This window comes from Argentina anserina, chromosome 2 (assembly GCF_933775445.1).
Source record: "Argentina anserina chromosome 2, drPotAnse1.1, whole genome shotgun sequence".
In the NCBI taxonomy this organism is placed as follows: domain Eukaryota; kingdom Viridiplantae; phylum Streptophyta; class Magnoliopsida; order Rosales; family Rosaceae; genus Argentina; species Argentina anserina.
In genome coordinates this window covers 29,900,896-29,927,061 of record NC_065873.1, presented here as the reverse complement: position 1 = coordinate 29,927,061, position 26,166 = coordinate 29,900,896, and the positions used below count along the sequence as shown (strand labels likewise).

At 37.3% G+C, this 26,166-nt stretch overlaps 5 protein-coding genes across 5 annotated transcripts; 3 read left to right on the top strand and 2 right to left on the bottom strand.

Moving 5' to 3' along the window:
- Positions 1-1,868: 1,868 nt before the first annotated feature.
- Positions 1,869-6,807, bottom strand: LOC126782384 (uncharacterized). Its single transcript, XM_050507615.1, has 3 exons — positions 6,652-6,807; positions 2,842-4,446; positions 1,869-2,518 (listed from the first exon to the last, which is right to left on the bottom strand). Exons 2-3 carry the CDS (start codon positions 4,440-4,442, stop codon positions 1,906-1,908), a joined length of 2,214 nt encoding a protein of 737 aa, XP_050363572.1. The 5' UTR covers positions 4,443-4,446; positions 6,652-6,807; the 3' UTR covers positions 1,869-1,905.
- LOC126782385 (ethylene-responsive transcription factor ERF003) lies at positions 6,807-8,429 on the bottom strand. Its single transcript, XM_050507616.1, has 2 exons — positions 8,238-8,429; positions 6,807-7,825 (listed from the first exon to the last, which is right to left on the bottom strand). Exons 1-2 carry the CDS (start codon positions 8,318-8,320, stop codon positions 7,288-7,290), a joined length of 621 nt encoding a protein of 206 aa, XP_050363573.1. The 5' UTR covers positions 8,321-8,429; the 3' UTR covers positions 6,807-7,287.
- Positions 8,430-15,261: 6,832 nt separating this feature from the next.
- On the top strand, positions 15,262-17,714 carry LOC126784468 (homogentisate phytyltransferase 1, chloroplastic-like). Its single transcript, XM_050509929.1, has 11 exons — positions 15,262-15,660; positions 15,768-15,851; positions 15,933-16,007; positions 16,118-16,201; positions 16,316-16,405; positions 16,578-16,679; positions 16,764-16,859; positions 17,016-17,087; positions 17,176-17,271; positions 17,352-17,456; positions 17,673-17,714. Exons 1-11 carry the CDS (start codon positions 15,262-15,264, stop codon positions 17,712-17,714), a joined length of 1,245 nt encoding a protein of 414 aa, XP_050365886.1.
- Positions 17,715-20,512: 2,798 nt separating this feature from the next.
- On the top strand, positions 20,513-21,251 carry LOC126784458 (60S ribosomal protein L39-2). The gene is made up of 3 exons (XM_050509920.1): positions 20,513-20,589; positions 20,721-20,824; positions 20,924-21,251. The coding sequence occupies exons 1-3, from the start codon at positions 20,587-20,589 to the stop codon at positions 20,970-20,972; spliced, it is 156 nt and encodes a 51-aa protein (XP_050365877.1). The 5' UTR covers positions 20,513-20,586; the 3' UTR covers positions 20,973-21,251.
- A 1,110-nt stretch (positions 21,252-22,361) lies between these two features.
- On the top strand, positions 22,362-25,899 carry LOC126805552 (aspartate aminotransferase, chloroplastic). Its single transcript, XM_050532348.1, has 11 exons — positions 22,362-22,533; positions 22,679-22,732; positions 22,908-23,102; positions 23,296-23,334; positions 23,439-23,528; positions 23,636-23,744; positions 23,827-23,936; positions 24,105-24,248; positions 24,419-24,585; positions 24,815-25,079; positions 25,528-25,899. The coding sequence occupies exons 1-11, from the start codon at positions 22,462-22,464 to the stop codon at positions 25,657-25,659; spliced, it is 1,377 nt and encodes a 458-aa protein (XP_050388305.1). The 5' UTR covers positions 22,362-22,461; the 3' UTR covers positions 25,660-25,899.
- The last annotated feature ends 267 nt before the right edge of the window (positions 25,900-26,166 follow it).

The window sequence follows — 26,166 nt, the reverse complement described above, 5'->3', positions numbered from 1 at the left end:
TTGGACTAAGAATAGAGAACAAGTGTATTGGTATTTTGTTGATCCAAATAGGCTAAAAGTCGTTCTGCCTCCCAAAAATATGAGGAAAAGCGAAAGCAAAGGTTGAAATGGACATAAAAAAGAACAGAAAGGAACTAATATTTCCCCTCTTCATATGAAGTTGACAGCTTGCATTCGATCTACAATAAGAGATCTGTAGTAACCATATCATGCAATATTTGGCTAAGTGTCTGAAAATGTTACTTCTGTGAGTGTTCTTAAATTACTTCATAATTCAAGCATGCATCATATATGGTTTTAATCAGCTGAGCCTGAAAGTGATCACGCATCAAGCTAATGGTTTTTGATAATCTGACTGCTGCAATGTATAACCTGACCGATTAAATGGTCAAACATGAAAGCTAGCTGTATAAATCAATGAATTTTAGTTTTAAGATCAAGATTATTGCGCAGAGAGATTGAAGAATCTAATATATCAGCTTTCTTGCATTGCCAAAGAACTGGTGCACAATCGATTTTAGCTTCATATATATGGAATTAGTTATACATGATCAGGAACACTCAAACTTCACAGAAAGAAGACATGGAACCATGTGGTCGGAAGGCCTCATTTGAACAGAATTTTAACTTTCATATGATCACCAATCTTTCCGGAACAGCACTAGTGAATCCATGAGTACTTTATTTTTGGTTGAAGAAAGAGCGACTTCCTGCATTGTTGATCAATATGGTGTTTTCTGGTTTTCATGCTATTTAACAAGAAGAAACGAGAACATCTTATTTTACCACTTCACTTTCTCTAGTTGTCAATATCAACTACCTTGATCAAATTTTTGCAAGCAAGTACTTTGGGGACGAGGAAGTATGGAAATGATTCAATGCACCAAGTGCAAGTGACACCAGTATATATTATGTGATCTCAACAATTTATATTTATAAATACTTCTTTTTCAATGATAAAAAAATATACTTGATGACATATTTAAGTTGATACAAGTGTAACTCGGTAATCCGAATCCATTTTAAAGAGAACTTTTACTTAGACCTCGCTCGGTGCTAGTAGAAGCCTAATATGACACTTATTTCACATTTACTAGAATTAAGTATACTGTAGGAGTGTGAAAATCTGTATAGCAAATGTATCTCTTTGCTTTGGAACTATGCCCCATTGTAAAAAGAAATAAAGAAAGGAAATATTGGTGTTCTGGTTACAGACATTGAAAATGATATTTGTATACGGAGTTATGGACCAAAAATAATGAGTGTGAAAGAGTCCTTGACATCTGAAATTTATGCATCCAAAGAAAAAGAGTACTCTTCTTCCAATTGATATAGTGATAGAACCAACAAGTTGGTGGTCCTCTGGTTTCAAGTTCAACCTAAACAAGTAAATCTTTATTGGTTGTAGAGCACTCTAATCATCACTAATAGATTTCTTTCATTGCAGTTCCAGTTTTGTAAGGATTATGTTCATCTTCGTTGGACTTCAAAATGAATGAGTAAGCTGGCTAGCACACACAGAAAAGAGTTTGTCTAAACTATCAGAACACCTAAATCACTCCACTTATTGCGGAGATGGGACTGATTAGGGAGAAGAACTAGAATTAAACAACTTGAGAAGCCGTAAATCAAGCATGTAATAATCTAGGCTGCATGGAATCGGAAGCGGGGACGTGGAAGCGAAGCGTTTGGAAGCGCGGAAGCGTTTTTTTTCAAAATTTCTTGGAAGCGGGGACGTTTCGGAAGCGCGGAATAAAATAGTATATAATTAAAGATATCAACATGTATATATAATATTACAAAAACACAAAAATAGCAAATTCAAAGTCATTATCCGTTTCATAGCAAATTCAATGTTATTGTTACACAACCAAATAAACTCAATAAAAATAAAGACAATACTACTTATACATCAACGACATCATCCTCATGAACATTCTCCTTAACATTATCAAACAAAACAGCCTCCAAAGTCGGTTCATCAAGAGAAAGATCCTCAAACTCAAGCCTTCCAAGATTAGTTTCATCTAATGAATCAAATTGATCACCTCCAACATCCCACATGTGAAACGGACCTTCCTTGTAAGAGTCACTACATCTAGATACAAGGCGAAGATTGGTATGTACATACACCAAATCTTCTGCTCTTTGTGGAGTAATCTTGTTTCTTGTTGCCGAATGTATGAACTTGTAAGTACTCCAGTTCCTTTCGCAACAAGAGGATGAAGATGGTTGCCCAAGCAACTTGAATGCTAAGGCTTGAAGCCTCGGTGAAGACGCTCCATGAACAGCCCACCATTTCAGAGGGTGTAAGATAGACCTATCATGCATTGCATCAACATTACAAAAATCATCCATACACAAGGAAAAATTGGAGTACTCCACATTAACTTCTCTCCGCTGATCTGCATCATCAAAATACTTCAAGATGCAGTTTTTTCTTTCTCTAGTAATATCAATATCTTGATGAGGAGCCTTTCGGGTGCTATCTTCTAATAGCCATTCCGGACTATAATACCTAATTAATTACCATGACAAAGTCAATCATAATCCATATCATATTGAAAAGTAACAAAAATATAGTAAATTCAAATATCAAGTTATCAACACCATATATATATGTAATGAATTCACATATCCAGCAACTAAAAGTGTAATTTGGAATTTATAGACATTCACATATCAACAAGAGACATTCCATAATGCAGTAACTAGTTATCACATGTCCAACAACTCCATTCACATTCACATATCAACACATTTGCATGAGCAATTAAGACTTAAGAAAGATTATAACATTTATATGAGAAAACTCTAATCAAATCATATGGGAAAACTTACTTGGGATTTAATGAATGCGCCATACAATGAAGAGGTGTGCTACTCTTGCTCCAACGAGACATCAACACCTTATGCACAACATTCCAAAAGCTTGAATCCTCATGTAGTTGTTTCCTTTCTTTCCTATATATGGCTTTCTTCACATTCTGAATCATATCTTCCCACCATTCATACACTAAATGAAGAGACGGCTTATCGGTGTCTGAACGTCTAATCATACTATATATTGGCTCAGTAAAAGATATAACATAATCAAGCTCATCCCAAAACATCTCATCTAGAATCTTCTGTTTCACTGCAGCGGCCTTCCTCACATCATCTTCCTTGTAATCATCCCATTTATTACTTATTACCATATGTTGCAAACCAGTCTTTATTTTCTTAAATCTCTTAAACATCACAAGTGTGGAGGCAAACCTGGTTGAAGCAATTGTAAGGAGCTTAAGATCACAATGCTCAGTAAACATCACCAACCTCATCCCATGGTTCATTATGAAGTTCTTGATGAAAGAAACATCATCTGCAAGAGGCCCTATCCATTTACAAGCATCATACACATCGTCATTGTTTCTTGTTTGCAGCGAAGGTGCACATATATTCTTCACAGCAAGGTTCAAGGTATGCACTACACATGGTGTCCAGAAGATAGAAGGATACTTGGATGAAATAATTGCACCGGCTTTCACACAATTCGCAGCATTATCGGTGACTATTTGAACAATATTTTCATGACCAACCTCCTTTATGCATTCTATAATCAAATCAGCAATCATATCCCCAGTTTTTATTTCACCTTGAGTATTTACTGCCCTCAACATCATCGGACCATTTGCATTTGCAGCAATCAAGTTAATGATGGGTCTTCTTTGCGGATCAGACCAACCATCACTACATATACTCACACCTTTAGCATTCCATGAGTCTTTGATCGGTTGTAAATGAAGCTCAAGGTTCTTTTTTTCCTTTTGAAGAAGTGTAGTCCTCAATGCATTGTAACCAGGTGGAACATATCCTGGAAGGCTAGAAGCACGCACATATGACAAGCGATAATGAGGATTTCTTGCAAGGTTGAAAGACAAACCACCTGTGTAAAACATTCTTGCTACTTCACCATCACATTGCTCCCTAGAGTTATTTTGAAATGCTTTCTCCAAAGCTGTACCCATTCCCCTCCTCTTCTTTGGCTCCGCTGCACTTGATGTTGGAATACTAGAATGATAACTCATATCATAATCAAGTGAAGAAGTTGATGCATTCCTCGATGATGAAGGCAATGGAACTGGTCTAGGGGCTGCATTTTTGACTCTCTGTTTGCAATCATTTAGTAACTTGCTCATATTAGCATGTTGTTGAGGAGTGACCTTCAAGCAATGTTTAATACCTTTTCCACCATCCTTTAGCAAATGTGTAGCCACTCTATTGTGAGATCCAACAAATGATTTTTCGCAAAACTTACACTGAAACCTCCAAGATCCTCCCCCAGGCATCTTTTCAATCTTATTTGCATAAATCCACAAAGGAGCTTTATCATCCACATCACCTTGTTCGACATTAATACTTGCAGCAGATGTAGAACCAGTGCTACTAGGTTGGTGGCTCATATTTCTATAGAAAAAAAAAAGAAAAAAAAACAACATCAACACAGAAATTACGTATGATATATTTCTATGAAATCCAAAATCAAAATCTTTGAAAGATCTTAATACGTACATGTCTATATACCACGAGTCTGTAATTTGAAGACTCCTGGGAAGGAATTACAATAACTAATTGGTTGAGGCATTTGCTAATCATGCCGAACATACTCCATAATTATAAATTTTCAATGTTTCTGCTTGTTTTTTTCAATTCTTGGTCATATTCTTATATATTTATAAATGTCCCACACTTCCCAGCTTCTACAAATAAGATTCAAAATCAGTGTTCAAGTTATTGAATATAAGTGACCCGGAATTCTGGTATACTAGCTAGGTGGTGACGGGTGACTGTGACTGGACTACTTGTAAGCATGGCAATAACCTTATATCAAATTAACAAACTGTTTCATGACTTCAATCAACATAATTGGGAATGGGAGGCTGGTTTTAATTACGTGACTGACTAGAACTCTTGTTTTAAATTGGATAAAAAAAACTTAGGGAGAAACCATCAATACAGCACTCATATGCATTAAGGTCTCTAAAATAAACGCACACATCAAATATTATAGTGCATCTGCATCATATAAAAATAAGTTGCAAGTATATGTTCTCTCTACCGAATCTCACATGGTATCACATGTTCTCACTTCCTCTCATTATTCCCTACACCTTAGGCACTTATCACTTATCATAGCCATTTATTTTTACTTTACATATACTAGAATAGACCCTTTGTATCAAGCAGGAAACATAAATCCAAATTGTATCAAGGGCATTGTGTGGTCTTCCAGAACACATTCTCATATCGGATTTATTTTTTTGATTTACCAAAGAGTGATTCTAAACATCTGCTACAGATTAGATCACTAGATGCTTCAGACTTTTAAATTTGCAGAGATCAAGTACTAGATGGTGAATTAAACTATGAAAGTAATGGTTCTTTAGCTATATGGTCATAAGCAATTGATAGCTTTCTCCAAGTGGTGAATTAAATTATGAAAGTAATGGTTCTAAAGCATTTGCAGAGTGCGGTGGGATCTTCTTTTGATGAGAGACTTCCCAGCTTTGGTATTATCCATAGGTATATGATGGGGGGCTCTATGACATTGGTGTATGGGGGGTTTATAACTTAACACTTTAACAGCTAGAAAGGAAATAAAAAGAGGTGGAATTTTGGCAGGGTTTGAATGACAGGCTTAGGAGGCAAGAAATGGTGAGTGGGTTTTAACTTTTAAGCAAGTATACTAGTATTTTCGATCACATATGATCGATAGTGGTGGCTTTGATAATGATGATATGAGGCACGCCGGCAGCAGCTTTACTTGTGTCTCGATCTCTCCTCTCATCTTCTCCAAACCCAATTGGCACGCCTGCTCCCACTCATCAACGTGCGGGAGACATTGCCTAGATGTTAATGTGAGAAGCATGCTTTGTAAATTAAAAATGAAGGGTAAGATTAGTACATGGATTATTATTTATGAGGGGAAGTGTGTTGCCGACTAAACAATTGGGAGGAGAATCATGGGTACGTGAGAACATCATATTCTTAGTATTATGTTAGAGTATCGTAAAGGCAATTCTGGCTCTTCCTCATGCCCTATCGGCCTAAACAATTGGAAATTGTTATATCCTGCAGTCAAATGCATTTGCTAGATCACTTGCATAACATGACATTACATGAAGATCAGAACAATGATTGAGTCAGCTGATGAGTCTCAAGTTTCCAGGGAGCTCCTAGATTACCATGTTCTTGGTGAGTCTCAAGTTCTTATCTTTTATGCTATTCTGCCTGATATAGTTTCTGCAAACCCCAGTCTATAGCATGTTCATGCATTCAACATTAAAGTTAACTAAGCAAGCAATAGAAACTCTCCTACTCAATTTAATCAAGCACACAAAGTTGATCATCATACTAAAAAGAAAAATTTGAGATCGGATTATGGGCAAAGGCACGTACCTTCACTTTGCCTTTTTCTTAGCTTTCAGGTATGCAACTGCGAATCTAGGTGAGGAGCCTTTGCCCTTTGGTGACAAACTCAACGTCGGATTATACAGAAAAACTTCTGAGTTCTGACTACCCACTACGAATCTACAATGCATGAAATTTTTGTTCAATTGAAATTACGTTTTGTTTTCAGAAATCGAAGAACTAAAGAAGAAAAACACAAACCTGGTGGAGAGGTCGAATTGTGAGAGGCTGATTAAGACTTGAGAGATGAGCTCTTTCGATCCATTGAGATCAGGCAAGAGTGATTGTTGACGCACTGGAGATGACGAACGAGTGAACGACTTCAATGGCCAGGTAAGAGATGGGGAGGCTGGAGGGAGGTAAGAGAGAAATTAGGTTTTAATCAATATTACAAAATTGCCCACGCTTCCTTCCGGCCTATTTGACGCTTCCAATTTGGAAGCTCGCGCTTCCATATCGCTTCCAAACCACCTTTTTCTCGGAATCGCGCTTCCGGCCGCTTCCGTCCGCTTCCGGCGCGCTTCCGCTTCGCTTCCGCTTCTGAAGCGCGAAGCGCGACTGCAGGCAAGCTTCCGTGCTTCTTAGGTAATAATATCATACGAATAGACTAAATAAACAATATACATATAGCAACAGCATGATGCCATCATCAAAATGGGTTACTCAGGAGTCAGGAGCTAGCTAGCAAGTCCTAACTGACTGAAGGGGATCTTAGCTAATAGAGTTATAGAGCTGAAGAGAATTGGGGTTAACTCTGCTAAATGTGTTTGCATTAGCAAAGAAAGAAATAGGATACTTAAATACTAATTGGCTGAGGTTGAATGAGGTTTCTGGGAATTAAATTAGAGATGCCTGAGGTGTTTGTGGTGTTGTCACAACAGAGCATAGTTCAATGGAACCATAATGGAGCAACTCTTCAATCATCTGCTCAATGTGGTCATCTTCAAGAGGCTCTATGGGTTCTTCATCTTGGGTGCTCTCCACTTTAATCTTGGTCACAAATCCCCAATCTGGCTTTTGTTCTTGTTCTTTTTTAGGCTCGGCTGCCACCGCTGGTTTTTCCTCTAGCATTTCGATGCTCGGTCTCTCATTCTCAATAATGCCAACATTTTTTGTGTCAGCAAAGGCAAGCTGGGGCTTGCTGGGCTGCTTGAGTGAGGTTGATTTGGTCATTTGGAGTGAAGCCATGTAGCACCTGTGTAGCTTAGCCGTCAAAGTTTGAGAGAGAAGCTTTGAGGCAGAGGACTGAGAGGCATTTGGGTTGTAAAGGAAATTGGTCCTGGCTCTTGGTCCGCACATAAGCCTGGCAGCTTCATCATAAGCCTTGGCTGCGTCTTCAGCTGTCTCAAATGTTCCCAGCCAAATTCTAGTCTTTCTGCATAATCAAAAGATCGTTTCTTTAAGTTCCCAGTTGAAAATTATAATCTCCATGCCATGGTATATTTACTTGGTTGGATTATTAGTAATTACTAATTACCAAGAAACAAGGGATTATTGAAACAATGCAAAGTTATGTAATCTATTTATCTGAAGCAATTTTTCCTCCTTCCAATTTCCAAAGCTCTAAGAAATGATCGATATATTTCATCTCTCAAGGTCCTCCCTTGAAAACCTAACAGAGCTGAAAAATTAAATCTTGGGTAAAAGGGTCTTCTCAGGATCAGCCACAGGGATTCTAGGGTATGCTCTGACCAACTCTAAAATGTGGGATTCTGATATGCCATGGCTGCTCAAAAGAGCCAAACCAGAGTCTGCTCCTAATCAAAGAAAGATACAATGAAACTTACAGTAAAGGGTGGCGAATCTCAGACACCCAAGAGCCCCAATGCCGTTGTCGGACGCCTCGGTATCGCTGTTGCGGTCTTGCCATTGTAGCAGCAAAGCAAAAGAAGGTTTCTTTCTCAATCGATAAAGGATAGAAGGTTTCTTTTGCAAAGTGTTTATGTGCGAGAGTAAAACTTGTGTGTTGGAGTGAGGAAGGGTAAGAGACCAGTCTCCTCTCTGTGTCTTAAATTGTAGTTGGGGATTGCTCAAATGACAAAACAGTTTAAGAGAATGGGTCCCATTCAGTTGAGTTTTTGTGTGTAAACTCTGCTTTCTTTTGTTTATCCGGACCAAATTTATCACTCATCCTTATTTTGTTCACCTCATAATTATTTTTTAAAAAAATGTTCAGGACTATTTTTTCAATAAATTTATAATTATAATTATTATAAAAATATTTATAATTTATTTGTGAAATAGGTATGAGATAGACACACTAGATATGAACAAATTTGTTTCCATGCAACAGTAGTTACCACGTGGGTTTTGCTCTATGTATAAGCTCATCACTTATAATCTACATAGCACGGAAGCTTGGTTGGAAGACCGATTCCCGCTTCGGAAGCGGAAGCGGGAGCGGAAGCGCTCGGAAGCGCGGGGAAGCGCGACGGAAGCGCGATTCCGAAAAAGGTGGGTTTGGAAGCGCGGCGGAAGCGTTGGCTTCCAAATTGGAAGCGCGACGGAAGCGTTGGCTTCTAAATTGGAAGCGCGATGGAAGCGTTGGCTTCCAAATTGGAAGCGCTGCGGAAGCTTTGACTTCCAAATTGGAAGGGTGATTCCTTCTCTACCTCTATTTCATCAATCAATGTCTTGAGACTCTTCTTGTCGTTTCATCTTCTTATTTATTTCGTTAAGCGGTTAAAGATGAATAACATCAATCAATCTAATATGTGTCAGAAATATGGGGAAGAGATATCAGGAAAATCTAGATGAGAGAGAGATATATAGAAAAGACAGAGAGTTGTGGAGAGATATGAAAAAAAAATCCATATGAGAGAGAGAGACAGAGGGAAGACGGATTTTTTTTTTTATCAATTTCATCTAGTCATGTCTCTTTGACTTGCACGTGTCCAACACCTTCACACTATGTTGTACATTATTTTGTTTGAATTTTGAAATGAAGCTTTAATAATGCTATAATCAAAGATAATCATGGGATAGAAAATAAGTCATTAATAGTTAACTAATTATTTTAATACTAGATAAAATAATTAAAAATAAAATATAAAAATATAATATATATATATATATATATATATATATATATTATTCCGACGCTTCCAAAACGCACCCGCTTCCTTAATTTTTGGAAAAAAAAACGCTTCCGCGTTTCCAAACGCTTCGCTTCCACGTACCCGCACCCGATTCCATGCAGCCTAGCTTATAATTGAACAAATAAGCCAACGAAAAATTCAAACTGGCCAAGTTGAATTCACATGTATCAGTCTGACTTATCAAAAAGACTTACTTTTCTGTCTCAGAATTATACACAGTATTTGTGCCGTTGGTACTAGGCGTTATGCTGTTGAAAAAAATCAAAGGTCATAGTCACAAACATATTCTTCATGTGAGGCAGATAGATAGATTGAGGACAGATAATGTTCACATAGCTTAGAATTATTACTTTGTATAATAAGAGCTTTGGGACATATATAATATTAATTGATTATAGTAATAATAGTTTTAAGGAATCTTGGAATTTTAGTCTCATTTCAATGGGCTCTGTTTCCATGTCATTGGTGTAAAGAAGAATTGAGGTTAATGGTTTGGGTTGCTTTCTTCTAGTTTGGCAAAATGAGGAGTTGATGGGAGTAAACTGAAGTTGTGACTTGTGTGCATGCTGAGGAATAGGATGTTTAGCAGAAATGAAGAATATATGTATGATGATTGGGTCAATCCCAAGTTAGGAGTTAGGACACGTAACACACGTTGATTAAAGAATTGTTCAGCTTTATACACCGGAGCTACATATAGCTAGAGAATAGTTATCAATCCAAATCACGGATTTGTAATCGAATCCCCTACACTATTATAAGAATCAATTTACGCTTAAGAGATGGAGAACCACCAAACTATACATGTTTGATGATGATCATATCTGTTTTGTGTTCACTGTAATAAAACTATATATGATGATGTTGAATTGTTGATGATGCATTTAATATTCAGAATCAATAAATCTATTTAGCAAGTAGCAAATCCCAATATATGGTGTGCTGCATAATTATCCAAGTGGTATTTCACATACAGCTAGCGATTCACTTCCATGAATTGAGTTGTATACATTAAAATCAAATTGCTGAGGTGAGATCGTAATTTTGTTTATCTAGACTAGATTGCGTGGTTGATGCCATTTGGGAAACATTAGCATATGGATGAGAAGACATTGTGGGCATGCTCAGTCCATTGGTGTCTAAAAACTGGGTGCAATGCAGTCTTTGTGGTCATTAGAGAGAGAGATCTATTGCAAGTTTCCTGCAACATATCACGCACGTACTTGGCAGCATTTTTTTCTTTGGTAAACGCGTTTATTTTGATGCATAGAGATATACAACGCATGCATGTGACTTCTAGTGATTGATCCTTTGCTAAGTCGATATCTGGTATATTTATCGAGCTGCTATTTAGGACTTTTGTGCTTCCTCATTTGGTGGCCAGCATGCCGATGAAATCTCTACTTTATCTCAGTGTTCCTTTGCGCCAAATCACAATCAGTTTTAGATCCCCTTCAGATGCTTTTCTTCGCATCTGGCTAATATGAGGTTTTGGGGTTTTGATCGATTTGGAAATTTCATCAAACACATTGTTTCAATCAACGAATTTGTGTCCAAAGAACCAAATAGAAAAACAAGCAGCATGTAGCACAGTAGCGTATGATGTGTTATGGTGCAAATTAATTGAATGTGATTATGTTTTTCAAAAAGGATGCAAATCAATCAATCAATCTTTGTCACGTTCATAATTAAATATATAATTTTGGGTTACAGCTAGCTTAGCTAAGCTTAAGAATGATGCATAACCAGGATTAGTAATTGCTTAGCAAAATAAAAAGCGCGTGATCTGGGACCCAAGTAGAACATGAGCAACATGGGTGATGAAAGCAAATCGAATTGAGAGAATTCAAGTCAAGACGCGCTTCATTTGCAAAAACCTCCCACAGTTTTGATGGTCCATGACACGCGGTCCAGTCCATGTCAATTGTCTATTCTAGGGTTTTATGAGCATTACATTACCCTTCTTCCAAATCACATGCAAACACTGAAACACTAAACAAACTATAGAAAATGTGTCTCTTCCACACACATGCATTAAATTCCTCTATATATGAATTGAATTCCACACTTCCCATTCGTCATACTTCTCTTCTCCTATACAAACTAATCTATTCATTTGAACATTCATGCGTACACTATTGTTCTCTTTGTGTTGCGTTTTTAAAAGCTTCATTTGTTCGTTTGTGTGGGAATGATAACGTAATTAGTCTGGTATATGGTCGACGAAGAAATTGTGTTGAAAAAAGTGAAAGTATAGAATTTACATGAGATCTTGACAAGGTTACGTATAGGGAGGAAAGATGCAAATGAAATTGGTGGATTACCTTGTGATGCTGATAGCGATCGATATTAGCTAGCTACTTATAAATAAGGATAGGTGTATTGCTAGCTGCAGGAAAATAGCTAGCTAGTTGCGTCCGCAGTCCATGGGATATGTTCGAACTCTGGCTGGCATGCAGACATGCAGTGTTGTTTCTTCAAACTTTGAACAGATAAAAACTGAGATATCGATCATTAGCCTACCATAAAAATGACATAATATATGTTGATCAATGATCATGTTCATGAGAGTGATATATACATAAACGTATACGTCGACCATGTTCCTCTTTCACAATATGCCAAAACCTATTGGATATTCTCAATCCCGAAACAACCAAAACACCATTTCATAAGGAAAAGGCCAAATTAATGTTGATAGACAAATCTTTTGTTTCGATATCCCACTCTAAAATGTATATGGCTCGAATTCGAAACAATCTACCCCTATTACTCTATAGCATATCATGACGGATTCCAAACTGATTGAACATGTTCAAGAGTCTGCTTTCTATGTTTCGGACGAGTTTGTTTCAAAGACCTTAATAGAGATGCATGTGAGGCAACGAATAGCAGATAAAAACAAAAGCACAAACACGTTTGATGCCTAACCGCAGAATCAATACCAACAGCAATACAAGAACGCTTCTGCATGAGAAAAGTGCATGTATATAGTTATAGACTTAGGTGCATGATGAAAAAAGAAGAAAATTATATAACAACACATAACTAGGCCTGGGCAAGGCAAGGCCGCCAAGCCCTAAGATATGAAGACTCACATACTACTCAGTCTATGGTTTTTTTTCGCCCTATGTGTAAAATAGGCAGGGCAGGGCCGGCCACAATCACAATATGTGATATGAGCCCAATAAAGTTTGGGGTTAAAAAACCCGCCCATGGCTCGACCAACATTTGGCCTGCGATTTTTTAAATAATAAAATATTTTAATGTTCATTTGAAAAAAATTAATAGAGATAAGAGTTGAACCATAAACCCCTTCTTGAATAACACATTTGTCAATTGAACCAATATACAATTAATTCTAGATATTTAATATTTTAAATCTAAAGAAAAAAAAACCATTTATTACTAACATGGGTCGAGAATGGGCAGAGCTACGAGTCGGTCCTATAATATATCATATGGGCAAGACTTTGGGTCAGCTCAGGGCTTGAAAAGTATTACATATATCCTACCCATTCCAAAATGTCCCGAATACAACCCGCCTATCAGTTTGAGCTGAGTCGGCCCGCGACCCAATTTTTTTAGCTAAGTTTAGGTATGTCCGTGGGCTTAATTTACCGGCATACACATAAGTTTGAGTTTATTTGTAATTGATTACATAAAATGAACTAATAAAAGTTCTGAAATGCATGAAAAAAAAAATTGATAGCATGAGCTACTAAAGTCAAATTGAATTGAAGAGCCTGATGACAAACATATCCATTGGATATATAAACATCTTCATTTTATCTTGAACCCTACCAAGCTAAGCTTCTTCTTCTTCAGCATCATCGAGACGGACTAAAGTCTCTTCACATACCATCATGTCACGCAGGTTTCCTTTTTTCAGCAAAGCTATGCGAGGCTGAGGCTGATGCTGATACTTGATCTCTGAGAACGTCCCATTGCCATAGGCCGATTTCTTCGTAACATAAATTGGACTGAGATAAGTTATAGGCTTAAGAGGCACATGGGAAATGTTCAAATCAAAGAGCTTAGTCCACAATTCAATCACCCCGTATTATTTCATGTACCATATACTAGTAGTACTGGATAAGTCATCCATATAATGCAACACGTACAGCCGTCCTTCACTGGAGACCCCCCAAAGTATTAGCATACCATCAAAACGAGGCGGTGAAAGTTCTCTAAACTCCTCATTTTCCAGATTAAAAGCAAGGATACGATCTTCGTCCTCATCATCTAAATCATAGAACAAATTATCGTACTTATGACTGTGGTCGAATAGCCAGTGAAGATTTTCATTTGAGAGAACCCCCTGACGTTGGTTTATGAAGCTGATCCACCACGGGGCACCGTCAATGCCTCTCCAAATTTGATCTTTCCATGAGAATAATTTGAGCTCCTCGAAATCGCTGTCAATTCGAAACCCTATCAAAACTTTTATAGTCGTCAGTGACCGACGCACAACCAAACCCATAGCGATACACAGTTAGATCGACTTCATCCTCTGAAATATTTCCACTAAAATCTGGGTCGGGTAGTTCGATGAAGAAAGCGGTTGATGGGTTCCATAAGTAGAAGTTTTTATGAGGATCGAGACTTGCACATACCATACCGTTACTAGATCCCAGAAGCGTGACTCGATCAAACCCCCCGAGTTTCAAGAATGGGCAGGTAATCTCAAAGGATGACTTCTCCTGGAGGTCCAAGGATTCCATTTTAGATGAAGAAATGCTGATGAGCCTTCGATTCACAGTGTTCTGGCGTCGCGCTAATCGGTAGTACCTTTGGGAGAATCTTAGATCAGATATTTTATGGTTCCATTTTGTTGAGACGCATCGAAATTTTATTGCCATTTTCAAGGGCGACTCGAGTGCGATCATCTCTACAACGTCGTGAGGGAGGTCCGCGCCCTTTGCCATCGGGATTGAATTCTAGGGACGAGAGATTTTGAGTGAAGAACTAGGGTTTCTTGGAATTGGTACCGATCGATATTGATTTTATGATCATCCGTTATATGGATTTATCCATCTTCGGCACACATCGTATATCTTCACATAACACGTGGAAATATCTGATAGTATGTTCGGTACACGGTGTATATCTACACATACCATACCACGTGTATGCAAGATTATCAGAATATTGGAGCTGATTTTCAGACTCCTCCCCCATGATGATCTTAATTATTTCCATATGAATTCCATAACAGCTTGCATACCTGATGGAATTCCATAACCGATCGACATACGCGATTGAAACAACTGATTTGGTGAATTAAGAAGATATTACAATCGAAACCTAACAGATTAATCTAAGCAAATATAAAAGTCAAATCTATTTACTAATCTCGTATACGTGCGATGCCCGTACTCTTGAACGAAGAACTTTGGTGAATTGAAAAGTAAAGAAAAAACGATGCTGTACTCACGTAATCGTGCGATGCGGAAAGTAAATGCTATGCGCAGAGAAGGTAAATCTTTAGTGATATAGAATAGGTGGCTAGACTAATTAAAGAAAAAAAATTCTTGAATGTAAGGTGTCATATATCCCTGCCATAAAAATGTTGACGAACAGATTAAGAAGATATGAAAGCCAAATCCGAGCAATGTGCATGAACTGTTGGGTTAAAATATATAGGCAGTTTTCATGTTTGACCCCGATCCTTTTCATGTTGGGTGCGCTCTGAGATTGTTTGGATTGCATAATGCCACTTCTTCGAGTAGCAACGCCGGCGCCAGTGAGGCTGGTACAGTGCAACTTATTCTCCAAGAACAAGAACAAGAACAAGACGAACACGACGTTGCCCTTCCCCATCCTGCAGCCACATTATCGTTGGGGTAGCATTATTACTGCCAATGCAAATCCAAATCCAAATGTTCCAAACTGTGATGATTGGAAATTCACAGTAACCAACAGAAGAGGAGAGCATGGACGTAAGATACATAACGGGGCGCCGTCGTCCTATGCCTCACAATCACGATCAGAGGAGATCGATATTAATATTGATCGACAATTCCTGAACAGATTTCTTATTGGCGGCTGGGTTTCTAAACAATGGGATGCTTTTCATCGCTTTTGTCGTCCTCATACTATAATCGGCACTGTGAGTATGCTTTTCTACATGTCCATTTCTGTTCATCTCTCTTAAGTATAATGTAAGCATTTAAAATATACAGTAGCAATTTCACCGTGCTACTGTGCTGTTGTCAGGTTATAGGTATATTATCGGTCTCTCTTCTTCCATTGGAACAAATTGGGGACTTGTCTCCTGCATTTTTGATAGGAATATTGAAGGTATTGTTCGAAATGGTACAGCAGGTTGTTTTGATGTTGTAAATACGTACATAACATTTTGTTGAACTGATCAAATCTTAGGCATTGGTTCCCTCGGTGTTAATGAACATCTATGTGGTGGGATTGAATCAAGTGTTTGATGTTGAAATAGATAAGGTATACGCATGTGACCGTATATGAACTTATGTAGCATCTACTATTTAATTGAACATCAAAGATGTACTGTTTAGGGTTGTTATCTCTTGCTTATATGTTTGATCTCTCAGGTTAACAAACCTGATCTCCCTTTAGCTTCAGGTGAATTCTCAATGGGAACTGGGATCACAATCGTTTCCGCAGTTTTGCTGATGGTAATGAATTAATTGGCAGATATGCATAATCTAGCATATAGACCAGAATTGCAAACTTACTTGATCAATCTATAGTTAGGAAACTGCTAAGTAACTAATTTATACAATTTTCAGAGTTTTGCCATGGGAGTTATGTTCAAGTCTCCACCTCTGTTCTCTGCCCTCGCCATTAGCTTTTTTCTTGGAAGTGCTTATTCCATTGAGGTTTGTTTCTTCATCCTTTTCGCATTCTCTTAAGTCTTAACAGCCTTAGAGAAACCAATGTATTGGTTAATATGCACTGTCATTTTTTTTTGTATCATAGGAATTAAGTAACTAGCTAGCGTGCAGTTCACTACTTTTGATTTCTGTACGTGACTTTCTATCTGTTGGATAGCTTCCGCTGCTCAGATGGAAGAGACATGCAATTCTTGCTGCTGCTTGCATCCTAATTGTGAGAGCTATTGTCGTCCAGCTTGCCTTCTTTGTACACATGCAGGTATATGTGATTAAGCTGGCTTTATTGTCTATAGATATGACTATATGAGGTTATGAAATTGATGCCATGTATACATGTTTGCAGAAGTACGTTCTTGGTAGAGAAATCGCAATTACAAGACCATTAGTATTCGCGGTGGTTTTCATGTGCATCTTTTCATCTGTTATTGCATTGTTCAAGGTTAGACCAGAAACTATATAACCATGTAGATATGTGGAGCTAAAAGCCTAAAAGTAGCAATGACTTACTATTTATTCCTTTGGTAGTAATGAGTTATTGGTTTATACTTCCTGTTGTTGTTGGCATTCTAATCAAATTATAATGCACTCAATGCAGGATATACCTGATGTGGATGGTGATAGAGATTTCGGTATCCAATCTTTTAGTGTCAGCCTCGGGCAAGAAAAGGTCACTAAATTATAAGATCATTAAGGCTCTACTTTCAGTATATTGTACATCTAATGTGTTAGCTTGATGCCGGATATTTATATACCAGGTGTACTGGGTTTGTGTAAATATGTTGTTACTGGCATATGGGGCTGCAGTTGTGATAGGAGCCTCTTCATCATTCCTACCAGGCAAGCTTTTCACTGTAAGTGTGGATGTGAACTCATTTCCTTCTAATTACACTAACGGCTTACTCTGCCTGATGAAGACTGAATATGGCCACAGATAATAGGTCATGCTGCACTGGCTTCCCTTTTATGGTTTCGAGCTCGATCGACAGATATAGCCAATAAAGCCTCCCTAACTTCTTTTTACATGTTCATTTGGAAGGTAAATCAAGGGTGGATTAGTTTATTCTTCATATACAGTCACTCGTACTGAGTTGTCAATTTATTTGTCGGCAACCTATGGATTACCTTCCTAGCTAGCTGCCTGCTTCAAGTTCCTTCTTTAAGTTTCTACCTTTAAAGTTATTAAACATATCAATTCAACTCACGTATGTAATTTTTGAGAAGCATAACATTGTTCGTGGTAAAAATGTTGCAGCTTTTCTATGCCGAGTATCTGCTCATTCCTTTTGTACGTTGAGCAGAAGATCGAATGTGGCTGATACGTACTCTGCTGCTTCTGCTAAAGCGTCTTCTCTTATGTCGCTCCAATTCGTAGTCTCAAGAGCTAGAAATCATTTGACCATTGATCCCCACTCAAATTGGGCTGATTTCTCCCCAATTTGACTCTAATTAAAGCTTCTTCTTTTTTTTGTGTGTTATTACGGTTTCTGTTATCTCAAATTCTGAAAGCCATAATTGTGGTTACTCGATTGAGTCAATTCCAATACATCACTATTGTTGTGTAGACCATAATCAATTTAGTGGCACAAATTGTTTCCATACATGAAAGCGATGGTGAATTTCACTAAAAGACTTGAAGTTGAAGAAGACTAGAAGACAACTAGTTGTTTTTCGTACGATTAGATGTTTAGATATGTATAATGATCATTATATGGTAGAGAGAAGATGAGAAGATCTCCCTCCCTCTTTTGTAAACACGAAACTGACAAGGATGGTGATAATATGTTTCAAATTGCGGAAACTACATTACATGAATGCAAAAGCAAAATGACTGAGATGAAGGAGCATGAATTTGAGGTCCAAGACTTCAAATCTATTATGGAAAATAGAATTCTCCTTCAAGCAGTACATAGTATTATCAGTAGTCAAGACCGCCCAAAGAATGAAGGCGAAGCCTTGTGAATGCTAGAGTTTAAAACTTTGTCGATTTAAAAAAATTAGATAAAGATGAACACCATTGGAAGAAGAAAGAAAGATCAATGACAGTATAAAAGCCCAACACTAACCTCAAATTTTTCTTTACGAGGAACCAACAATTATCATTGAGCACAAGAGTGCAGCTTCAAATGCTCATATTTCTGAAGCAATTGTACAGACAGAGTTTAATTTTTCTAAATTGTTATTCTCACAGTTCCCTTAACCCCAAAAACATTTGCTTAGCTATATTAGTTGTGATAAAGAGAGCGTCCTCATCATCATCATCATCATAACCACTGCTATCTACAAATGGTAGAATCTCCGCAGATGGTGCCATCCAAATCAATGAAAATCTCAAACAATATTCTCTGTCCCGCAGCGGAGCAGAAATGTATAGCTGTAGCTGCTTAATACTAGGTAGGGGTAATTCATTATACACCCAATCAACACCAATTTTAAAATAAACACAACTCTACAACTCTTTCAATTATGTTGAATAAAAAAGGAAAAAGAAATTATTTGATATAAGAAACCACACTTGCTTTTGATCAAAAATTTTTTTTTGCCACTAATACAAATAACAATCGGTTGTTTCTAAATCATTTAATTATACATTCCCTCCAATTCATGTTGCAAATTACGTACCAAATTCCATAAATTAAGCTCACTATATTAATATTTTAATTACAAATTTGTAATTCCTAGTCTTAACATAGGTTTTTCTTAATTGACTTTATGTCTTAATTACCTTAATTATGAATTATTCTAAATACTAACCATTTTATTTGAATCAATTTCATAATTATTGAGAAAATCATGGAACTTTTTAATAAAACTTATGAAAAAGTATGTGAAAATGAATTTCGATTTATAGAAGATGTGTATATATAGGTAGTTTTTGGCTATATGCATAAGATATCTAATTAGATACTTTTTGTAGTTAACTTGAGGTTTTGAAAATCATCTCGTGTGTTGGAAATTTATTTTTATATTTCTTTTCGTTTGATACCTATGTATTAGACTCCAATTTTGTATTATACATCTTCGTTAGATTTGTCACTATATTATACATATGCTTTAGTTTGAAGGTTATATTACTCAAGCCCTACATAATAGGTAAATTAGAAATGCAAATAACTATGAGTAAAAAACTCTCTCGATCATAATAATATACCTAAAAAGAAGATAAAATTTAACAAAGAACAAGATCACTATGTACCTTATAATCATATATCATTCGTGCATGTAAAAAGACACCAAATATGAGTTTAAAAGTGAATATACAAGACTCTTACTCTTATGTGAGTCATTTCTTCTGCTTCTCCAACCCTTTCTTTTCTTTTAGAGTAGTTCTCCGATTATCAATCAGCCCGTTGAGTCACATGTAAGAAAAACTATCGATTATTGTCTTCTTCCCCTAATTTCTTTGAAGCAAGTAAAAGTTCTTCTCATGATTCATATGAAATGAGACTTTGAACTCTAGGTAAAATCTGATATTTTATCAGAAAATAAATTACATACACATTAGGAAATAAAAATATATCACAAGTATATGTATATACACACACACACACGCACATACTTAAGGTACAAAATCAAGAAAGTCATAATGTAATTGATTATGATGCATTTAAATTGAGCTAAATTTTAGTTTAATATTCAAAATTCAAACTTATGTTAAAATTGAGAAAATACCAAATTTTGCTTTAGTCAATCTGAAGGGCAAAAATGTGAAGACAGAAAACGAAGAATAAAAAGAACAATAATAAATGCTTATTATACATATGAATTGAGTCTAAATCAAAAGAAAAAAAGGATACGGGTTTAATTTTAAAAGGGAGCTCTAAAATCGAATTTATCTCTAATTTTCTCAACTAGGTAACGTGGGATACCATTACATCGCACCGTTCTGGTATTATGAGAGACTACAAGAAATTGACAACAAAGTATGCATCATGTATTTTGCACATTACACTTCAATTGTAACTTCTTTTTTGGGCCATCGGCCCATCCTGCACAATGATTTGGGCTTCATGCCATTTTTTACTCCAATAGTCCAATTTTACCGTCTCCTATATATACAGGCCAAACCTGAAATGAGCTAGTTGTTAGGGTTTCTGCCTCTCTCTCTTCTTGAAGTCGCCGGAGAGCAGCCAAGCCAAGCCAAGAAGAAGAAGAAGAAGATCAAGAAGATGGTACTTTCTCTACTTCCTTCCTGTTCTCAATCAATGTCTTATTATTCATATATGTTGCTTCAGTCTTAGTATGGATATGGTTTTGATGGGATTGGAGTGTGAATCTGAAACGGGCTTAACCTCAATCGCAGCCTTCACACAAGACTTTCATCATCAAGAAAAAGCTGGGCAAGAAGATGAGGCAGAACAGGCCCATCCCCAACTGGATCCGTCTCAGGACTGACAACAAGATCAGGTCCCAAACCCCTCCTTCTACTTTTTTTGAACTAATTTTGTCGTCGGTTCTGTTGTTCTTGGTTCTGAGATGCTTACAAGTGTTGGTTCGTGTTACCAGATACAATGCGAAGCGCAGGCACTGGCGCCGCACCAAGCTCGGGTTCTGAGGTTCTTTGGTCCCCAATTCGCAATGGCATCATGTTTCAGTTTTGATAGGGGTTTTAGAAGTCATGTTTATTGCTTAGCTTATCTGTAAGAACTCTTAAGAGTCTATCCATCTATCTATCTATCTATCTATCTCCAGATCTTTATAATTTTTCAAGTGATATTCAGGATTTATATGGTTTCTGGTTTGGTTCTTAACAATGCCTGATGCGCTCTAATTCTGAGTGGTCATGTTAAGCCAGTAGACTGAATTTGATGATAATGAGATGTTTAATTTATGCCATTGTTATTTTAATTTTGTCATTGTCTTTTCCATTTTCACCATGCTCAAATCGTTTTGTTGTTGTGTAGATCCTTGTACTAGTGTATGGAAACTGAGATGGGTTTGTCTTTGTAGTGATATAAGATGAGAGCTTTCATCTCTAGAATAGTCATTTGTGATTTGCATTTGTGGAATTCAGCTTAGGGTTGTGAAAGGAACTGCACATAATAGTGTGCTACTTGCCTCAACACATTTTAGCCAAGTTTAGATTAGGAGAAGTAGAACTTTTTCCAGTGCTGACATTATCCAATATAAACACAAAGTACCGCAGGATCTCAACATGTGTTGTAAAAAAACCACAATGTTATTACTCTCGTTAGTTTTTTTTTCTGCACTGCACGTGAAAATACCACAATGTTATTGGTCTTTAGTTTCTTTCTGCATCGGACATGACTTAGATGTCATGATCAGTTGTGTTCCTGTGGGAAGTTCCAGTCTTAATGTGTTTTTGAATTTCAGCCCAATGGACTTGAATAGAGTTGGTTATACAGTGGTACAATTGTGATTCTGTATTATATGTCCGCTCACTTTTGCCGTCCCCAACTAATATCGATACTGAGTACACTGTCGAGTTTGTTTGTTTTTGGTAGTCCACAGACCACAGGTATCCCTCGACAATCTCTTATTGTGTATCATGCAATTGACGAGAGCTGCTATAGGCCATGACTGCTCTTGCAAGTGAGCCTAATAGTGTGAGCATGTGAAACATTGTACTTCCTGAAGCGAATGCGCATAACAATTAACGAGAATTCCCCGAGACTATCAAAGTCGTAGATTATAGGTTTTATAGCCCTTGAACAATGCTTGATATACCAATACAAGTAGAAAAAGAAGAAAATGGTACGACTCATGGGTACGAGTGGTAGTGTGGTACGGTAATTAGAAACAAGTTTGTTAGCACCTAAACAATGGGCCCAGTCCGCACCAAGTTTAGCCCGCACCAATTTATTTAGAGAGAGATCTGGTGGGCTCCACGGGGTACCAGTTAAACGAGCAGACGGTGATCAGCTGGCAATTCGCAAAACCACTTGCTCAAAGCAGTAATCAATCTCATCACTCTTCGCCTCCCTCTTCCCCCGCCGGTGACTTTCACCTATTTCAGCTCCATCTTCCTCTTCTAATACAATTGTGATTCTGTTACGATTATTAATTGAATCAATCGGGTTGAGATGGCTTCAACCGTGCTGTCCTTGGCTTCCGTCTCCCCACCGTCTTCCCTATCATTCCATGACTCTCACAAGGTCTCTCTCTCTCTCGTTTCATCTTTGGGCTTTGATTGTTGACTGCTTCTGTTCTTACCCCAGATGGATAGAGACTGACATGTTATCTTTTCAACATCTTTTCTGTTTCTCCGAAACCAAACTCATAAATTGTGTGTTTCAATAGGGGAAGATCAACCTTGGTAGCTTGGAGAGAAGCAATCTCTTCCTCAAGACGGAGGTATGTCTTTCTCTCATTTCTTCAGCCTAAGAATGTGATCAAGTTTGAGTTATCCTACCAACTGGATTTTGAGTATTATATTGGATGTTGGTTAGCGTAGTGATTTCTAGCTTGAGTTTTCGTATATGTTCCTTTTTCGAAACTGAGTCTTCTGTTATTCCATGTCTGTCTGTAGTCAGCTGGTCGGGTATCTATGGTTGCCTCTGTCAAGGCTTCTCGATTCGACGGTGTTACCATGGCCCCTCCTGATCCTATTCTTGGAGTTTCTGAAGCATTCAAAGCTAGTACAAATGAGATGAAGCTCAACCTTGGTGTTGGGGCGTACCGCACAGAAGAACTCCAGCCATATGTTCTCAATGTTGTTAAGAAGGTCGGTGTCTTATCCATCATGGTATACAATAAAAAGAATTTCACTTCTACTTGAGTTTCCAGTTGTTCATCCTTTTCTTATTAGGAATTATAACATTTTCTTATTGTAGATTCGCTTTTTTTGGTTGTGCTTCTCTTGTAGATTTCGCTCACACATATTGACTTTACACTGAAACACCGTTTTTCTTTTGTAGGCAGAGAATCTTATGCTTCAAAGGGGGGAAAACAAAGAGGTTGATACCTTGACGCTTTAACTGTGCTGAATTGCAACTTTGAATAACTGTGATTCAACTATTCTTACCACTTTTACTAACTGTAATTCAATTGTAATATCTAGTACCTCCCCATTGAGGGTTTGGCAGCATTCAACAAAGCAACTGCAGAGTTATTATTTGGAGCAGACAACCCAGTGATAAAGGAGCAAAAGGTATGTGTTGTACTAAAAAGAAACGTGCATTTTTCTAAGATAAATGGGGTTGTATATATATATATTTTTACCTTGTCTCAGTCATCTAATGTTTCCTTTTTCTGAAGGTTGCAACTGTTCAAGGTCTGTCAGGGACTGGTTCCCTTCGCCTTGCTGCGGCGTTTATAGAGCGATATTTTCCTGGGGCCAAAGCTTTAATATCATCTCCCACCTGGGGTGAGTATTGTCATCCTATATCACCATATAACTAGTCTCTCAAAATACTAAATTTTCATAGCTGACAAAAGGTGTGTTGCAGGTAATCACAAGAATATTTTTAATGATGCTGGAGTTCCCTGGTCCGAGTACCGATATTATGATCCAAAAACAGTTGGTTTGGACTTTGAGGGGATGATAGCAGACATAAAGGTATAGATAGTTTTGAACAGGATATGTGTATACATGGTTACCATCCTTATTTCATAAAACGTATTTGCACGTTTGCATGAACTGCATTTTCATAAGCTTAATTTCTGATCTATCTCTCACTGCTAATATGGAATTGCTGATTCAATTGTATAACATTATATCTGCCAGGCCGCACCTGAAGGATCTTTTATATTGCTTCACGGCTGTGCTCACAATCCTACTGGCATTGATCCAACCCTTGACCAGTGGGAAAAAATTGCTGATGTCATTCAAGAAAAGAACCACATCCCTTTTTTTGATGTTGCGTACCAGGTATGCACTATATAAGTTATGTTTCATTAAAGGAGTTGGTTTTAAATATATAATTAATTGAATTTTGAATGTGTTTTATAAAAAGGGTTTAAACAGTTTTTGATAGAAAGGCGTACCTTATCAGTAGTTACTTTAATTTGTTAATATTTGAACTTGTAAATCTATTTCAGGGATTTGCTAGTGGAAGCTTGGATGCTGATGCTGCATCTGTCAGATTGTTTGCGGCACGAGGTATGGAGCTCCTGGTTGCTCAGTCGTACAGTAAAAACCTTGGTCTGTATGCTGAAAGAATTGGAGCAATTAATGTTGTTTTGACCTCATCTGATACAGCTGCAAGGTATGTATAAAGTATACTACAGATGTTAATGTTATCATATACCATTACCAATAGATGGAATTGTCATAATATTATCATATCACATGGGCCTTGGCTGAAGGTGCAAGCCTCAAGTATATTTAAGTCCAAGTCCTTCGTAAAACAAACAGAAGTTTGGTTTATATGGGTGCTAAATATCACGTCCAACTTGATTTAGGGTTTGCTTATAATTTTAGCTTTATGTATTCAGGGTAAAGAGCCAGCTGAAGAGGCTTGCTCGACCAATGTACTCAAACCCTCCTATTCATGGGGCTAAGATCGTGGCCAATATTGTTGGGGATCCTACACTGTTCAATGAGTGGAAAGCAGAGATGGAAATGATGGCCGGAAGAATAAAGAATGTGAGACAAAAACTATACGATAGCCTCTGTGCAAAAGATAAGAGTGGAAAGGATTGGTCATTTATCCTAAAGCAGATTGGCATGTTTTCATTCACAGGCTTGAACAAAACTCAGGTAATTGCTTACTCCTGGACTGAAAATTTGAACTTACAGCCTTTTTTCTGTAAAATTTCTATGCTTACCGTCTTTTATCTTAACATTCTTTTGGTTGTTGTCATTATAGTTGTTCTGCATAGGTTATAGGTTATAAGGGCAATCTTGAGTAATATAGTCACTACGCAGTACAATGATCTGCAGCTTTCACAGGAGTTGTCCTATTGTAGGCAAAACTGATTATCGTAATTTTTTTCTAGGCTAATGCTTCAAAGCTCTTCCATATTTTCTAAAGTGTCTTGAACATGATTTCCATTTGAGCATCCCTATTATGGTATCATGCAATACCACTGTACTAGGTGAACTCATCTAAGTGTAGTCTGCGTAAGAGTTCTGAGTGTTGCACTACTGCATGCAACAAATATCTGCCGTATTAATATCTGATTTCTTTCCCTTTTTGTCTGGTCAGACCGAGAATATGACGAACAAGTGGCATGTATTCATGACAAAGGATGGTAGAATATCCCTGGCTGGATTGAATTTGGCGAAATGTGAATACCTTTCAGATGCCATAATTGATTCCTACCACAATGTTAGTTGAAGTATTCTGAGTAGTTGGCACACAAGATTGATGCAGACGCTTAGAAAATTTTGGCCCCTTAAATTTGAACACAAGTACTATAATTTTGTAGTGATCTTTCGTGTTTGTAAGATCTTACATGTTTGTAGAGATGCATCTCCCGAGACAGGGATCGTGTAATAATACGGTGCAGTATGATTAAACACAACAATTTCTGTAATAAAAGAACATGATCAGCTCACTGCAGCTAATCCATAGCAAGGGAAGAACGGAATCCTCGTACCACATTGGCACATTATCTATTATACTTGATAAATTTTCGGGAGAGTTACATAGTGTATGGATTTAGAACCTACTCTTGAGTCTATAATCTATAGAGTTTTTTTCACCAACAGTCCCTCAACTCTGGTGTACCTACCAATGTGATACCTCAACTCTTAATCGTACCAATGTGATACCCAGACTCTAGTATTGCTATCATTGAAGTACTTCCGTTAGTTTTTTTCAACTTTTCTGTTATCTTGGTAA